At 40.9% G+C, this 18349-nt stretch overlaps 1 protein-coding gene across 1 annotated transcript; it reads right to left on the bottom strand.

Annotated features, from left to right (window-relative positions):
* Nucleotides 1–3098: 3098 nt before the first annotated feature.
* Nucleotides 3099–11587, bottom strand: KRT28 (keratin 28). Its single transcript, XM_045985113.1, has 8 exons — nucleotides 11138–11587; nucleotides 10624–10706; nucleotides 9918–10074; nucleotides 8578–8739; nucleotides 8368–8493; nucleotides 5033–5250; nucleotides 3528–3574; nucleotides 3099–3241 (listed from the first exon to the last, which is right to left on the bottom strand). Exons 1-8 carry the CDS (start codon nucleotides 11585–11587, stop codon nucleotides 3099–3101), a joined length of 1386 nt encoding a protein of 461 aa, XP_045841069.1.
* Nucleotides 11588–18349: the final 6762 nt, after the last annotated feature.

The following is an 18349-nucleotide window of genomic DNA, read 5'->3' on the forward strand; positions in this document are numbered from 1 at the left end:
TCAAATGGATTTGTTTCAGATGCAGAAAGAAGGCAGTGGTGTTCTAAGGAAAAGAAACTACCAAGGAACCTTATCACATACTCTTATATTTCTATATGAGCCAAACACTTAGGCTGAAAACAGTGATATAAAAGATAGGGCAACCCACACCATCTTTTCCTGTCTTTTTTTTTTTTTTTTTTTTTTTTTATCATCAGTATGCCAATGGTGGATAGTGTTGGCAGAATGTGAGCAGATAAAGGAGTGAAAGAAAACCTGTTGAGTTGGTTTGGTGCAGTGTTTCCACTGTTTTGGTAAAAGAACAAAATACAGATGTTTGTGTAGGGGCTAACCAAAGGCAGCGTGCCTCAAAATATGCCACTTTGGCGTACTGACTGTTTTATTTTAGTTTTTTTTTTTAAAGATATGATTTATTTGAGAAAAAGAGAGAGAGAGAGAGAGAGAGAGAGAAAGACCACAAGACAGGGAAGGGTCAGAGGGAGAAACAGCAGGGAGACTGCTCTGCCCAGCAGGGAGACTGATATGGGGCTCAATCCTGGGACTCTGGGATCATGACCTGAGCTGAAGGCAGGTGCTTAACTGACTGAACACCCAGGTGCCCCTGGCATATTGACTATTTTAAATAAAAGCTACTTAAGGGATATCTTGTATAAGAAGGACACTCAGACCTCCTCTGTTCCCCTGAAAGCAGGAAATAAATCTCCCATGTAGAACATACTCTATACTCAGAGGTAAAGAGATGTCCTTATTACCGAAGATGGAAAATTTAGAGCCAAGAAGATTGTATAAACAACTCTTGTTACTTTTAGTGATTTACTACTACAGCCCGAATTCTGTTTAGAATTCCTTACTAATTGAAGCTCCCAAAGCTACGTTTTCTTTCTCCTGTCAGTTGCTTACAGATTTAATTTTCTCTTTGTCTAAAAGTATAAAAACTGCCTGCCTGGGTCGTGTCTTTGGGTCTCAAATTCATTATGGGTCTCTGTGCACATGTGATAAGATTTTGTTTTTTTCTCCTGTTAATCTGACACACGTAGATTAATTCTTAGTCTAGGTGGAAGACCTTGAAGAGTCGAGGAAGAATTTTTCGTTCCCTTCACGTATATCAGCTACAAAATATGGCTTGTGTTATTTTGGTGATTCTGTATACAAGTTAAATGTCCTTATATTTGAATTTTAAATGGGTATTTCCCAATATAAAAAAGAATGGCAAAATTTATACCAATAAGTGTACATTTTAATTCTAATGTACTTAGAATGACATTAAATGGCAAATTTTATTTTTTTTTTATTTTTTATTTTTTTTTAATATTTTATTTATTTGACAGAGAGAAATCACAACTAGGCAGAGAGGCAGGCAGAGAGAGAGGAGGAAGCAGGCTCCCCGCGGAGCAGAGAGCCCGATGTGGGGCTCGATCCCAGGACCCTGGGATCACGACCCGAGCCGAAGGCAGAGGCTTTAACCCACTGAGCCACCCAGGTGCCCCTTAAATGGCAAATTTTAAAAATCATGACAAGTAGAGTGCATGACTGCAGAAGAAAGGAAAAAACTTTATATTTTAGTGCCTTTAATGACACTTTTCCCTCTGGTTTTTTAACAAGGGACTCCACATTTCATCCTGCACTTAGCCCAGCAAATTATGCAGCTGCCCTGTACACTGCATATTTGGGAGATTATTTTCCCATGAGTTTTTAGTATCTGCTTCATCTGATGCTTTTCTCAAAATTCCGTAAACATCCTATCCTTTGTCACCGCTTTAACTCCCCTGTGGCTGTTGCATTTTTGGGTAGAAGTCCCACCTTCTCTAGAGCTTCTCAGAATCAGGCCCCATATTACAGAAATAGGAGAGCTGCTCTCCTTTTAAGGAATTTAACATTTGTTAGGACTCCTTACCCTACATTTTGATCCAGAAACATAGAAAGACACAATAACTGTGATCATCAACCTCATGAGATTTTAAATTCTAGACCAGGTGTTGGTGGGCTGAATCTGGTCTGTTACCTGTTTTTGCACAGCTCATGAGCTAAGAATGGTTTTTACATTTATAAATGGTTGGGGAAAAAAAACAGAATAATAGTTCATAATACATCAAACTTAGTTGCAGTTCGAGTTTCAATGTCCATAAATAAAGTTTTATTGGGACATGGTCATGCTCATTCATTTACCTATTGTCTAGGGCTGTTTCCTGTGATAAATGTCTTAGCCAAGTAGTTGAAATAGAGACATTATGGCCTGCTAAGCCTGAACTAGTTGCTGTCTGGGGCTCAACAGAAAGTTTGCTCTAGGAAAAAAAGTTATTCACATGCGGCTCATTGCTGTGGATCTTTCCAGAGTTAATCTTGATTGTATGGGGAACAGTATCCTGGGAAGTATCCAGATCTCCAGTAGAATTTGATAAGCTCATAAGTAAAAATACCAGGAATGCGCCATCTAGTGATGGGATTTTTTTTTAAAAAAGATTTTATTTATTTATTTGACAGAGATCACAAGTAGGCAGAGAGGCAGGTAGAGCGAGAGAGAGGAGAAAGCAGGCTCCCTGCTGAGCAGAGAGCCAGATGTGGGGCTCGATCCCAGGACCCTGGGATCATGACCTGAGCTGAAGGCAGAGGCTTTAACCCCCTGAGCCATTCAGGCACCCCTAGTGATGGGATTTTTTAATCACAGGAGAATTTCTGATTTTTTCCCCAGATTACTTGCCCGTGCAAAATGGTGAGTTAGTTAATTACCTAGTGAATATTAATACTTAAATGCCATGTGCTACTGACTGTTATTTAAAACTAGAGTGAAAGGCAATGAAAATAGATTCCATGCATGTATGCCCGTGAATGAGATGTAGAAAAAAAAAATCTCAAATTATTGTTTATTAGTTATAGGTAAATGGAAATGAGTACACATCCACTTTTTTATTTATTTGAAAACAAACACCCAAGAGTCTATAAAAGTTAACTAAGAAAACAGGTATTTTTGCTAAGTAACTTATTGGTAAGGGTAGAAATGTTTATTTTTTTGTTTTGTTTTGTTTTTCTTCTCCTTGATATTTAGAATAATGCAGTTGTACAGGATCCTTTTCCCCAGGTTGTTCTTTTCTCAACGGCGGCTAGAACGGAACCTTTTGCTCTGTTTTACCACTGGTCATTTTAGATGTCTTTTCTTCAATGGAGTGAACTCTCGATGAAAGAACTTTACCACGTTGATCTATCTCTTCAACCACTGTCTTTACCAGTGTGGTTTTGGATAATTCTAGAAACAAAACACCTGTGAATACACATATTCCAGCTAAAAGATTACATGAGGAAGAATTCAAGTGCTGGTTGTGATATAACATATTATGTACACTTTGGTTAGAGCATGTACAGATTTATCACAATAGTTTGGGATAATTTTATCCACTTAAAAATAATACTTTAAATTCAGAGCATTTGAGTTAAAATTACTTAAAATAATACAGAGCATTACCGTTACCACGGTATATGATTGCCATTAATGGGAAACTACTTGCAGTAGAAACAGAACTAGATTTTATTACCTTTAGGTGAATTCCCTGATCCAAAGCTCTTTGATTTGGAGCAGGAGCTGCAAAACAAAACCAAAAAAACAGTTTATTCTTTAATATTTCAGATTACCACTTAAGAAATATTCATTGAGTCAAATGATGGACATGAGCTCAAGGAAACTTTGTATGCCAAAAACAGATCTTAGTTTTCTGTAAAGGAAAATATTAAAATTTGGGGGTATAGGAGGAGAAAATAATTAAATGTCTTCTAAAGAGAGAATATAAAACGTGGATGGAACTAGAGCGTATCATGCTTAGTGAAATAAGTCAATCGGAGAAAGACAACTATCATATGATCTCCCTGATATGAGGACATGGAGAAGCAACATGGGGGGGTAGGGGGATAGGAGAAGAATAAATGAAACAAGATGGGATTGGGAGGGAGACAAACCATAAATGACTCTTAATCTCACAAAACAAACTGGGGGTTGCTGGGGGGAGGTGGGATTGGGAGAGGGGGAGCGGGCTATGGACATTGGGGAGGGGAGGCGAACCATAAGAGACTATGGACTCTGAAAAACAACCTGAGGGTTTTGAAGGGTCAGGGGTGGGAGGTTGGGGGAACAGGTGGTGGGTAATGGGGAGGGCACGTTTTGCATGGAGCACTGGGTGTTGTGCAAAAAGAATGAATACTGTTACGCTGAAAAAATAAATAAAATGGAAAAAAAAAAAAAAGAGAGAATATAAAATAACTTTGTTTTCGTTTGATTTGTTTTTTAAACCCAAGGATTTATAACCTAAGGAGAATGTATATACATATTCACATACATATACAATATAGTCTATATACACATGTATGAATACTTTTTAAATGAAAATAATACTTTTTTAGAGACGGAGAGAGGTGGGGGAGGGGCAGAGGGAGTGGGAGAGAGAGAATCTTAAGCAGGCTTCTTGTCCAGTGGGGAGCCAAATGTGGGGGCGAATCTCATGAGCCTGAGATCAGGACCTGAGCCAAAATCAAGAGTTGGATGTTTAACTAACTGAGCCACCCAGGGGCACCTACTTTTTTTTTTTTTTAAGTGTTTTGTTTATTTAAGTAATCTCTACACTCCTGTGGGTTTCAAACTCACAACCCTGAGATCAAGAGTTTCATGTTCCTGGGGGAACATACAGATCCTGGGGGGTTGTATGGAGTGCATTGATTTCAGAGCAACAATTATATTAGGAACAGAGTGAAAGATGGGTAAAGCCTGGTTGAGGGTAATCTTGAAACCTACAATGATTAACATGGATACGGAATGGCGCCTTCTGGGGGGATGACTGGGGTCATCCGAGGCCGGTGAAGAAGGGGCTGTGATGTAGAAAATATGGCAGGGCTGACTGCAGAGGGGAGAGGTGGACACACGTCTCTGGAGTGGGAATTTAAAACAAAAGGCTTGGAGGCATGGAACATGGAGGGACAATCCATGGTTGTGGTTTAAAATAGGTAACAACCTATGCAGTAAAATACCAGATTTTCAAATGGTGTTACTCACTTCCCATCTCCATCAATCAGGCGGCAGTAGGTCTCGATCTCCTTTTCCAGGTGGACCTTGATGTCGAGGAGCTGCTCGTACTCCAGCTTCTGGCCCTCCGTCTCGGTTCTGACCTGGTGCAGCTGCTCCTCCAGGGCCCCGATCTGAGCCTGGATCTGGGCAAGCTGCGCACAGTAGTTGCCTTCGGTCTCGGTCAGGGAGCACTCCAGGGAGTGTTTCTGAGGACAGGGGATGTCACAGCAAGGATGAAACCACTTTGAGGACTATGCAGACCAGAGCTTCTCAGCAAACAGCAGCCCTGTTTCCTAGGCGAGTTTTGGGAAATCTCTGGGGCTCATCACAACCACACGGGAGGTGCAGAGGAAGGGAAAGTCGCAGGCCATTTCCCTGGGAGGGGGCCTGGCATGTTGGAGGACCTGATATGGCATAAATGACCCTTTCCCATGAGACTTTTGACTCTTCCAACGGATTTCCATGGTATTTAGGTTATATTTCCTATCATGATCAACCTACGTGTTAAAACTCTCTTTGGGGGATAGTGCAATAAGAAATCATACTGGAAATTTTATAGATTGAAGTTATGTATTTAGTTTTGGATTGGTTTTTGTTTTTCAATCTTATTCTGCTCCTGTCTCCAGAGACCTACCCGACCACTGCTCCAAGGCCTTGCGTGCTGCTGTTTGTTTTTCTGCTCTGTCCCGGATTTGCGTGTTGTTATTCAAAGGTCTTTTATGAAGTACTTGAGATAGAACGAATGCCCTAACAGGTGTGGGCTTTCACCACAAGAGATGTGTTTCACAGCACAGTACAGGTCATTATTTCCATACTACTCTTATGAATATTATACCTCCTCATTTCACCTTGCACAGCCTATCATCTGTCTCATCATGTGATGTCTGCTTCAATTAAAGTAATTTTCTTCTCCCCTTATTATAGATGAATACCTCTGGGTGGTTATTACTTCTCCTGATATTAGTAATTATCCGAGTGTCCACCCCCATTCACACTCTTTCAGTTTCCTGTTCTTGTGTGGAGCCACTCCTGATCCTACCTTATTTAAAATAAAAATTTAGGCACGCCTGGGTGGCTCAGTGGGTTAAAGCCTCTGCCTTCGGCTCAGGTTGTGATCCCAGGGTCCTGGGATCGAGCCCTGCCTGGGGCTCTCTGCTTGGCGGGGAGACTGCTTTCCCCTCTCTCTCTGCCTGCTTCTCTGCCTACTTGTGATCTTTGTCTGTCAAATAAATAAATGAATAAATAAATCTTTAAAAATAAAATAAAATAAAAGTTTATTTATCAAGGGAAGGGGTAAACCTCGGTCTCTCTCATTACATGTTCTGGGTAGTGAGGCCCAAGTGTTTACATACTAAGTACTTTTCATTTAAAAATATTTTTAGTTTTCCTTTTTATTGCAGTTACGGCATTATAGTGGCTTTTAAAATTTTTTTTGTATTACAAATACTCATCTATTGACTTCATTCTAGGATAAAGAGGGAGTTATAAAATATTCACCATAACAGGTGGGCGTGGTGTTTGATAGGGCTAAGAACCACTGACTTAATAAATAGGCTAATTGGTGCATTACATGGGTGGTGCTGGGCTCTCCAGGAACAGTAACAGAGAGGAGGATGCCCAAGTGGAAAGACATCAGTGAGGTGTGTGCTCTGCTGTTCAAAACTTTAATTTTCCTGATGATGTATTCATCATCAGGAATTCATTTTATTCATTTTTTTTTTTAAAGGAGTGGAGGGGTAAAGGGAGTGGGAGAGAGAGAGAGAGACTCTCAAGCAGGCTCCCTGCCCAGCACAGAGCCCGACGAGGGGCTCAGTCTCAACCCTGAAATCATGACCTGAGCCGAAATCAAGAGTTGGATGCTTAACTGACTTAGCCACCCAGATGCCCCTGGTATTCCTTTTTAAGTCTGTGAATACTCTTCTTCATCAGAGGGCACAGCATTCCTATCTCTACAGCCTTTCACTTATCTACAGCTTGTAGATAAGGAAGGAGGACAGGATGAACTTGCAAGTTTGCATACTACAAGAAGCACAGGGAAAGTTTATATTACACGTGATTTGTGTACTAAACCAGAGAAGATTCTGTTTAGAATCCATCTATGACAAAAGAATCTCAAGCATGGCAGTTAAGTTCTATGCCACCAGTTTTCTAGAATTCAGTTATGTTGTCTAACATGGGCTTTTTGTGTGGTTCATCTCCTGAGCCCGAACTATGGTACTCCGAGCTGTGCAGAATGAACTACTTTCTAACATCATCTCCTATGTGAATAGGCTTCCATTTTGATCTGGGAACTCAGGCGTTTATTTCCTTTGGCATAGCTCGGAAATGCAAGGGTAGATCTGCGCTCAGGAATACAGCAGCAGGCAAGGGTCCTTGGGGTTCTAGTTGCAGGGAAGCAGGGAGAGAGGCAGGGCTCCAGGAGCCCAGAGTGGCAGGGGAAGGCTTGGGTTACCAGCCAGCAGTGTTGACCAGGGTCAGGATGAGAGGGGCACTCTTGTTAAGCTGACCGTTAGTCAGTGGTCAAAACAACCTTTAATCTAAACATTATATGGTTAGAGAGCACTGTATCTTTTTAGGGGGACCGAATCAAAACGGTCTTCATGTAGTCCTGAGTCCTCCTCAACTTTTCTGCTTGCTGCACTTAGGTGTATCATAATGGCTCTTTTCTTTGGGTCACAACTTTGTGTCCTCAGGGAGCAAGAAACCCGTGATGGGGATGGGAACCGTTGGGCCACGGGTATTTACGGTAATTCTCAAAATCAAGCTTTTTGGGTGCTGCTAGCTCATACCCCAGAACGGAAGCCATTTTTAGTCTTGGATTGTCTCCATGGTAACCTCTGAAATAGTTGGCAGTAGGTGCCAAGCTGGCTGGGTGCCCAGCTCTGTGAGGTGGGTGGGGATGAGGGGCTGACAGGAGCTCATAGGGATTCAGATAGGTGCCCTTCTTTCCTCTGTCTGATGGGAAGGACCCTGTGGCATGGATTGGCCTTCATCAATCCTAGGAGATGCTGGTGACCCTAGGTCTGCCTCGTGTGGCTGCCTGACAGTGTCCTGACACTTAATTTTCAGGCGGGGTAATAGCCCTGCTGCTTGTTCTGCAGGCTGAAGAAGGGATAAGGGACATTGAGCAGAGGCCAGGAAGGAAATCCTCAGTGACCTCAGGAAAAAAGACACGCTCTCTGCCCGGCTCTCTTTCCGAGGGTCTCAGTGTCTGTCTGCCTTGCTCTCTTCTGTCTTAAGTATTTGGGGCTGAAGCTCTAACAGGCAAAAAGAGGGTTTTCGTGAGAGTCACAAAATGCAGGCTGACCCGCGCTCTCGCCTACCATTGCTAGGAGGGACTGCAGCTCGATCTCCAGGGTCTGCAAGCTGCGCCTCATGTCGGTCAGCTCGTTCCTGGCCGAGGTGGCCGCGCCCGCGTGGTCGGAGATCTGCTGCTGCAGGGTGGCGCTCTGCAAGGCGGGGTGCGGAGGGGTGAGCGGGCCTGCACCCCAGCCGGCAGGCTCGGGGGAGGCGGGTCTGGACGCGCGCCTCACCTTCTCGTTGAACCAGGCCTCCGCGTCCCTGCGGTTCTGCTCGGCCAGGGCTTCGTACTCGGCCCGCATGTTGTTCAGCAGGACCGTGAGGTCCACCCCGGGCGCCGCGTTCATCTCCACATTCACGTTCCCGCCAGCTGCGCACTGCAGCGCCTTCATTTCCTGCAGGGAAACGTGAGCGGGACTCGAGGGGCAGTTTATGGTCCGGGCAGGCAACTGCTCTTCCGCGCTCCTGCCTTTCCAGCCCTCGGCCCTGTGACTCTTCCCTCCCCCTCTTTCTCTTTTCATGTTCTTGGCCTTTCCCTCCCCCATAACTCTCTCCTTTTAGGCTTATCTAACCGGTCACGGGGTGTTTCCCGAACATTTTCATTCATTGTTTTGGAGACTATTTGGAGAAAGTCATTTCCCCCCCTCTAAGGGGTTTGAAGCTGCGTGGTATAACGTTGTCAAGTAAGGGGTTTATTACTGTGCAGGGTTCCGCATTCAAGTAAAGCCAGGCTCATTAAGTGGAGAAAACAGTGACATCTTTTCCTAGTCAGGTCTTTTGTGGGAAGGTGGACGGCAGGATGGCCTTTTACGAATGAGAGAAATAAGCCAGGGCAAACAAGGATGGGTGTATCAATGCCAAAGCAATGCAGCATTTTTATTTATTTATTTTTTTAAAAAGATGTTATTTATTTATTTGACAGAGAGAGTGAGATCACAAGTAGCAGAGAGGCAGGCAGAGAGAGAGAGGGGGAAGCAGGCTCCCCACTAAGCAGAGGGCCTGATGCAGGGCTCAATCCCAGGACTCTGGGACGATGACCTGAGCCAAAGGCAGAGGCTTTAAACCATTGAGCCACCCAGGCGCCCCACAATGCACCATTTAAAAAAATTTTTTTTTAAAGATTTTATTTATTTCTTTGACAGAGAGAGAGATCACAAGTAGGCAGAGAGGCAGGCAGAGAGAGAGGAGGAAGCAGGCTCCCTGCGGAGCAGAGAGCCCGATGTGGGGCTCAATCCCAGGACCCTGAGATCATGACCTGAGCTGAAGGCAGCGGCTTAACCCACTGAGCCACCCAGGCGCACCACAGTGCACCATTTTTAAAACATTAGATTGTTCTATCAGCCTAAAAAAAAGGGAAGGGTGTCGATCAAATGGTTAATACTCATAACCTTGGGGGATGAGGTTAGAAGGGCGGAGATTGGGAGAGAGAAAAATCTTTCTTTGTATGCCTTGGCATTGTTTAAATTACTATAACTAGCACGAAATCCTATTGTAAGTTAATGACACCCCTCCCCCCACCAAGTATTAAAAATATACAGAATCGCGGTTTGGTCAGTGGTTCAGCTTCTCCTACCTCTTCATGGTTCTTCTTGAGGTACCTCATCTCTTCGCTCAGGGACTCGTACTGCAGCTCCTGGTCGGTTCTGCAGAGCGTGAGTTCGTCCAGGACTCGCCGCAGCCCATTGATGTCAGCCTCCGTGTTTTGGTGAAGGGTGAGCTCGTTTTCGTACCTTGGCGGGGCATTAAGTGAATTTCAGCCCAAGTTAGACAACCTCAAGAGGGGTTTAGAAAATGAATTGGTGCATTAAGCGGTGCATTAGAAAATGAATTGGGGCTGAATTAGAAAATCAATTCATTTGAAAATGAATTAGAAAATGAATTGGGACTCCGAACGTTATAAAAGTATAGAAGGAACGCCTTCCTCCACACCTTTACCCAGTGCTCTGCAAGGAAATTGACCGTTATTTAGTGACACGTTCTGATAGCAGATCCCCATTAAAGAAAAATAATGCCATTTTAGAATTTTATCTTAGTGCTTGGCACTCTTCCAGGCAGGTGTAGAAATAAAGTAATATTTTGTCCCAAGCATGGAATAAATATATATAAATTGTGAGGATAGCACAAGAACGCGCCTTGCGGTGTAGGACATTGTCATAACATGCATTACTTCCTTTAAACTTTTATGGTTCATTCTATTCAGGGTGAAATTGAAATTGTATTTAGCACATTAAAATCGACAGGAAAGTTTTTCTAGAGAATGATTGTTTTCTATCACTTACTTTAGCCGGAAGTCATCAGCAGCCAGTCTGGCATTGTCAATATGCAGAATTACATTAGCATTAGCAGTAGTGGAGGAGATAATCTAGAAGAAACCAAAAGGGAGGACACAACAAATAAGCCCGTTCTTAGAATTTATCTCAGGAAATGAAACATGTGACGCGATTCACTTTTGCATAAAAAAAACTTATTTCCTTAAGTGACAACCGAAATATTTAAGATTTTTAAAAATTACAAATGTGGTTATTTCTCACCTACTCTTTCTTACCAATGAATATATTTCAAAACTAGTAACATTCAAGCTGCTCGAAATTCATGCATTAAAGTACCTATTTTTGACTAAGAGGAAGAATGATTTGTGAAAATAATTAATAAATAAATAGGAACATAAATGACAGATAACAGTTATGAGGCATTTCCCGTTTATGTTGTTTACATTCTATATCTTTTGCTAGGTAGTTCTTAGTTTTAAATACTTTCAGTGTTTTCAGTATTTTCAGATTTGTGATTTCTCACCTTATTCTTCAGATCCTCGATGATTAGGTGGTATCTGCTATAGTCATGATCAAGTCCACGGCAAGATCCTGGTCCATATTTATCATACCAACCCTTGATTTTCCTCTCTAGTTCAGCATTTGCCTCCTCCAGAGCTCGCACGTTATCCAGGTAGGATGCCAAGCGGTCATTAAGATTCTGCATGGTCACCTTCTCGTTTCCAGACAGAAGTCCCCCTTCACTTCCAGCAAAGCCAGAACAAGCAGCGTTTCCAAGGACACCACTAGCATGGTTCCCCCCAGGAACACTGCCCAGGCCCCCTCCCAAGGCACAGGAAAATCCACTTCCAGCAACAGAGCTGCCACACGCATTGCTGCCCACAAAGCCCGAGCCTCCACTGGATGGTCTGATAGATCCAGTTCCAGACCATAAGCGAATATGCCTGGACCCACTAGAAATTCGGAGAGACATGATAGAATGAGCAGTGTTCACCTTGTCTGTAACAAGATAGCTGGAACTTCAAAGGAGAACAGAATATCACGAGCTGATGGTTTCTTTGGGCTTTTATACACAATTATTGGGGTGTTTCTATTTGAGTTATTCATGCCAGAAGAAAAATGGCATCATTCTGATTAGCATGAAATTATGTATAATTAGCTTTTTTTTTTTTTTTTTGTAAATTGATGTCTAACATCCCTGGCTTTTGCTTCAGGATATTTGTTATCTTAAATATAACAGGGTTCATTCTATATTAAGTTCATTATTTTAACTTCTAATTTTGGGTGAGTAATCCTTTACTTTCATCTAGACCGTAGGAATATACCATCATTATCTGGCACCAGATATTATAAAGTTTTAAAAGTTAAGTAATATTGCAATAGGGTACCATCAGCTAGCTCCAGCAGGGTCTTTATTAACAGAGAGGTATATAAAGAAATAGTAACTAAAGAAACCCATATTTTATCCTGCCATAGCAAAAGAAAAAAAATTGTGTTATTTAAAAAATACGATCCTGGTAACTTCTCTGGTCTTACCATGATTATGACATCTACGTATTACCTTGAGCAATAATATAAGTATTAACTGATTCCTTTATTGAATACGTATGGCTACTATGTCTGGTGTTCAAAGCTAAATGCAAAAATGAAGGCATGATGGTAAATAAATGCAAAGATGAAAAAGATCTGGGTCCAGTCTTTAAGAAATATATGGTCAGGATCAGGCAGAAGCTGGGTCATGTTTAGCCTTTGTGTCATAGAGTTTGGAATGACTGGGTGTGTGTGTGTGGAAGGGGAAGGGGGTCCGGCTGAGAAACGGGAGAGATGAGCCAGGAGTGATCTGAGAAGGCTCCTCATGAGGTAGTGGCCAGGAAGGTGGGGGTGAAGAAGGTGGAGAGGATGGGGAAAAGAGGGATAGGAGGGCTTTGGTTTGGTTTGACTGGTTCTAGGTTCTGTGGAGAAGACAGGTGTAAAATTGTTTTGCTTCCAGGACAGTCAGGGGGTCTCCTGGAACTGGGCTCCCATAAGCATTCTGAAGCCTGGGCAGCTGGCCTTTAAATACATTTTCTGGGCCAAGTTGTGGGATATTTTTTCGAGCAGCAAAGGGCCTTAGACATTACCTAATTAAGCCCTTTTGTCATATGAGGCCGCTGAGACCCATAAATGTTAAGATTTGTCCAGAGTCACCAGGAACATCCCAGGTGGAAACAGCATATGTTCTAGATAGCCTAGAGATTCTGGCACCATGGGTGTATTTTAGATACAAATAATTTCTCTAAATGATCCATGCCGGCACATACAAATACCTATTTTATATATTGCCCTCATAGTCTTAACATGTTATATTAATTGTGAAATTATTCTCTTAAGTTACTGAATTATTGAAATTGAAATATTGACAATTTAGAATGTTAAAATGTATGAAGAATTATAAATTTCTTCAGTGCCTGATTCATTATAAATATTAATTAGGTAAGTTATTGGTGGAGTGCGTATGCATCCTGCATATGTAAAAAAAAAAATTCCAAAGAACATTTTGGGACAAAAAAGGGAAACAAGCTTTTTTTTTTTTTAAACTTAAGTTGAAATGACTTGTTTCCCCCCATTAGCATCCTCCCTGGTGATCCCACACTGTTTACCGCAATTGTCCCTGTCCTTTTATTTCCACCAGGGGGCAGCGCTCACCTGCAAATGGATGTGGCTTGGGCTGAATTGCCACTTCAGCCTGGGTCCTAACAAGCCCTCCGCTGGGAATGAATAAACCCCTGGTAAGAAGCAACCTCAACATTGACCTTCTCAAAGTTCCAGAGCATGAGGAGTATAAAGACAAGATTTCCTTGTGCTTATATGGTGCTTTACAGCTTCCAGGGGGATTTCTTGTGCATTATCTCATTTGAATCTCACAAAGAATCTGGGAATCAGGAAGAGATATTTCCTTCTTCTGACTGAATGATGAGAAAATGGAGGACAAGGACTATTCAGGGATGCACAGCATGAAGCTGGGTGAGTCAGGCCAGAATGGGCTTTGGATTCAGTGTGGTGGTCCTTTCATCAAAGACAGAAGTTATCTTGAAGTCAGATAGAATAGTAACACCAATGGTGCCAAAATCTCTTTTTAATGAAAAACATAAACATGTTTCTTACAAAATTATTTTCAGAATTTCTAGTTAATAGCAAAATGAAACTTTTGGCTACAGTTATGCCGCCTATCAGGTGTCATTCATTCATTGTTTTGTTCATTCAAGAAGTGTTTAGTGACCACCTACTATGCACAGGGCACGGTATTAGTAGTGGGACATACAGAGGGGAAGAAAACAAATATCTTCCAAGATTTACTGTGGATAATGTTGCTGTGAACATGGCACATACAAATAGCACTTTAAGACCTTAGTATCAGTTCTTTTGGCCTTAGACCCAGGAGTGAAACTGCTAGATCATACAGTACTTTAGTTTTTAATTGTCTTTTTTTAAAATATTTTATTTATTTATTTGACAGAGAGAGATCACAAGTAGGCAGAGAGGCAGGCAGAGAGAGAGGGAGAAACAGGCTCCCCACTGAGCAGAGAGCCCTATGCGGGGCTCGATCCCAGGACCCTGAGATCATGACCTGAGCCAAAGGCAGAGGCTTAAACCACTGAGCCACCCAGGCGCCCCTGTTTTTAATTTTCTGAGGAAGCATCATACTGGTTTCTGCAGTATCTGTACCATTTATTTCCACCAAGAGGGCACAAAGATTCCAGTTTCTCCACAACCTTTCCAAAACTTGCTGTTTTCTATTATTATTATTATTATTATCATTATTATTATTAATGATGGTAGCTTTCCTAATCAGTGTGAGGTGGTATGTCATGGTAATTTTGATTTGCCTTTCCCTCAGGATCAGTGATGTTGAGCATCTTTTTATGTGTTTATTAGCCATACCCCACTTGCTTCTATCTTTACAACTGTTTTCAATCTACTGAGATGCATTTTGGTACCATTTTGTTTTCTAGTCTTCCCTTCAAATTTCTTTCTTTAGAAAACCTTCCAGAGGCGCTAGAGATCAAAACTTGAATAAGAATTCCTCTTCCAAAAAGGTCATTAGCTTTGTCATGGCTCAGCTAGCCTGTGGACCTGTTTATTCATGCTTTTCAAGCATTTCTTCTGAGGTAACTTATTCAGTAGGAAAGACTAATTAGAAGCTTAAGTATGTGATGTTTTTTCTTTGCTAAAATCCTGAAGGACAAGATTATTTTCAAAGCACTACTCAAATTCTTCACCTAGGTAATGTCTCATATTTGTACTAATTCACGATAATTTCCTTTCTGACTGTTAATAGGCTGCAAAGATCCCTTATTTAGCCTGGGGGTGTGAGATGATGTTTGTTTTTATTTATTTTATTTTTATTTATTTATATTTATATATTATATATATTTATATATTATTTATTTATTTATATTTATTTATTTTATTGCTGAAAAGCAATGTGACAACTCAAGAGTCCTTCCTCCTTTAGCATGACTTTCTGTGGGACAACCTAGTTCCAAAAGTATCCTTTAAAAAAATGTCCTTCATACCTGGTTTCCAGACTGGATTTATTTTCGTTGTGATAACTTGTTTCTCTTTGTCACTCAAAGATGCAGCATGGGTCATTTGCCTTGTGATCAGGGTGACCACAAGGTGGTAACTTTTAAGGATGGTCAACTCTCTCAAACCTTTGGGACCATCATCTGGTCCTTCCTACTTGCCTTCATCTCTTGCTCTGTTTTATTGGTCCTCAGGTTCACAGAACTACATTCATCCTAATCCTTAGTGACACACTCTCGCCACTATTTCTGCTGTCTGAGTTTTGTTTCGCAGCCCCAGGATGGCAACTTGAGCTTGATCTCTAACTCATGGCAGACCATGGTAATGATCAATTATTCTAACAACCTATTGTGATGTGCATGTCCGTTTTTGTTGAAACTAAATTATTTAGCCAATAAACATATTTCTCTGGGGGCTCCTGGGTGGCTCAGTGGTTAAAGCCTCTGCCCTCAGCTCAGGTCATGATCTCAGGGTCCTGGGATCGAGTTCCGCATTAGGCTCTCTGCTCAGCAGGGAGCCTGCTTCCCCCTCTCTCTGCCTACTTCTCTGCCTACTTGTGATCTCTCTCTGTCAAATAAATAAAAAAAAACTTAAAAAAACCCCATATTTCTCTGGGGATGAACAGAATACCATTTTTTTTTTGTTTCACTTTATAAAATCCTCATTTATTTGGACTTATTTAATACATACCAGGAGCAACATTATAAAGGCTGTTTATATACCCTTTCTTATATAAATAAAGAATAAAAACAGATATATTGAAGGACCGGAATTTAAAATTTATAGCAGTTACCAAATTTCAGGACTGTCTTTTTCAGTTTTTTTTGATAATCTTTTGAAAATATTTTTTAAAATGTATTTTTTGTTTTTAATGAAAGTGTAGTTGATACACAATATCACATTAGTTTCAAGTGTACAATGTAGCGATTTGACAACTCAATACTTATGCTGTGCTCCCAAGTGTAGCTGCTCTCTGTCACCATGCAATGCCATTACAATAGCATTGACTATACTCTTATGTATATCTTATGCTCATCCATGTGATTTACTCATTCTGTAACTGGACGACTGTACCTCCTAATCCCTTTCACTCGGTATACACATCCCCCTACCACCCTCCTCTATGGCAACCATCAGTTTGTTCTCTGTATTTATGGGTCTGTTTCTGCTTTTTGTTTCTTAGATTACACATATAAGTTAAATCATATGGTATTTGTATTTCTGTCTGACTTCACTTAGTATAATACTCTCTAGGTCCTTCAGTATTGTTGCAATGGCAAGATAGTGCATCCTTTTTTATGGCTGAGTAATATTCCAGTAGTAGAATTACCAGATCATATGGTTTTCCTATTTTTTATTTTTTGAGGAAACCCCATACTATTTTCCACAGTGATTGTACCAATGTACATTCCTACAAACAGTACACAAGGGTTCTTTTTTCACCACACCCTTGCCAACACTGATTATTTCTCCTCCTCTTCATTCTAGCCATTCTGCTGGGTATAAAGTGGTATCTCATGATGGTTTTGATTTGTATTTCCTTGGTAATTAATGATGTTGAGCATCTTCTCATGTGTCTGTTGGCCATTTGTATGTCTTCCTTGGAGAGCTGTCTATTCATGTCTTCTCCCACTTTTAATTGGATTTTTTGTTTTGTGTTTTGAGTTGTATAAGTTCTTTATATATTTTGGACATTAACCCCCATGGGATATGCCATTTGCAAAGATCTCCATTTGGTAGGTTACCTTTTCATTTTGTTGATGGTTTTCTTGGCTGTGTAAAATAGCATACTGTTTCTTCAGTGTCTATTCCACAGTGGGCATTTTTTAAGGGTTTTATAGGCATTAACTCATTTTATTCCCATGATAATCTCAAATGAAGGAGCGATTGTCCCTATTATATAGACAAGAAAACTGAGACTCAGAAGGGTTGAAGTAACTTGTCCAAATATTACATGATTTGTAAATGCCAGTGCCAGGATATAAAGAACAGGAACCGTTGACTTTGAAATTTCAGCATGCTTAAAGCCACAGATGACCTCTTTCTCTAATTCTCACTCTCCAGATGGAATGTAGATCCACTGGGTGGACCTTATTTAGTTAACCTTACTCAAGCTACTTTCCTTGTAAACCTGACCATAACTAAGTTACTTCACCATATCCTAGCAAAATTGAACCATCACAGACATCAGACTCATGGTGGAAAGCTTTAAGGAGCATGACGCAAATCCTTCTGGAGAGACAAGCTTTTGCTGTTTAGTAGGATTCCACATGAGTGCCCGAATTGGCTCTGCTAGTCTCACTGGACACTGTCTTGCTTAAATAGCAGGATTCTGTAACTTCAGAATTTATAAGAATGTGTACAGGATTTTTTAAATAGCTACATGATAAATCCATGTAGTAAGAAGAGTGACCTGTATAGTTAACAGTAATTTTTTTAAACTATAAATACCAACGTCCTTGTTAAAATCAAACTTGTTTAGACAGACTATCTTTATTAAACTATAGTTTAGGTTCAGTTCAGAAAGTTCTATTTTAAATTGTTTTTCAGTTTTAAGATATAATTGATATATCATACTGTTTAAGGTGTGTAGCACAATGACTTACCTATTCAGTGAAATGATTACTGCAATAATTTAATATTAAAAAATAGTTCTTTATCAGAAAAAAATGTAATGTAAGTAACGTTTAAGAAGGTATTGGAAGACTGAACAGGTAAGATGACAGAACTACCATGATTTAGACCTTTCAGGAATGAAGGTTTAATATACCAGCCAACCAGATGAAGAACTCTGACCAGCTGAGTTCCTGGCTTGGGGTGGGAGGTTAGACAGGTGGTGGGGGTAGAAATGAGTGGAAGAGATAAAGCTTACTAATAAACACAACTATCTCATGGTATATTTATATATTTATATTTGTGTCATTGAATATGGAAACACGTATTTCTTCAGAATAAGGAGAAAGGCCATCTCAGATGATTAATACTACTCTAAATCCTAGGACTTAGCAACTTTGTTAGGTATTTTAAAAGGTAGTGTTTCTGAATGGCAGTGAGTATATACACAGTGGCAGCTCAGAGTCCTTACCCAGCAACATCTGTTTTAGGGTTTTACAGTGTGACATGTTGGGACTTCAACAGGTAAGCTTAGGAGACTGGCTCCCAAGAAGGG

Source organism: Meles meles, chromosome 18 (genome assembly GCF_922984935.1).
Source record: "Meles meles chromosome 18, mMelMel3.1 paternal haplotype, whole genome shotgun sequence".
Lineage (NCBI taxonomy): Eukaryota > Metazoa > Chordata > Mammalia > Carnivora > Mustelidae > Meles > Meles meles.

Excerpts from the sequence above, each read along its gene's own strand:
- KRT28 (XM_045985113.1), bottom strand. The coding sequence starts at position 11,587 with ATGTCTCTCCGAATTTCTAGTGGGTCCAGGCATATTCGCTTATGGTCT. Across the intron at positions 5,251-8,367 it reads TGCAGTCCCTCCTAGCAATG|AAACACTCCCTGGAGTGCTC; the intron begins GTAGGCGAGAGC and ends CCCTGTCCTCAG. Across the intron at positions 3,242-3,527 it reads ATCAGGGAATTCACCTAAAG|AATTATCCAAAACCACACTG; the intron begins GTAATAAAATCT and ends TTTTGTTTCTAG.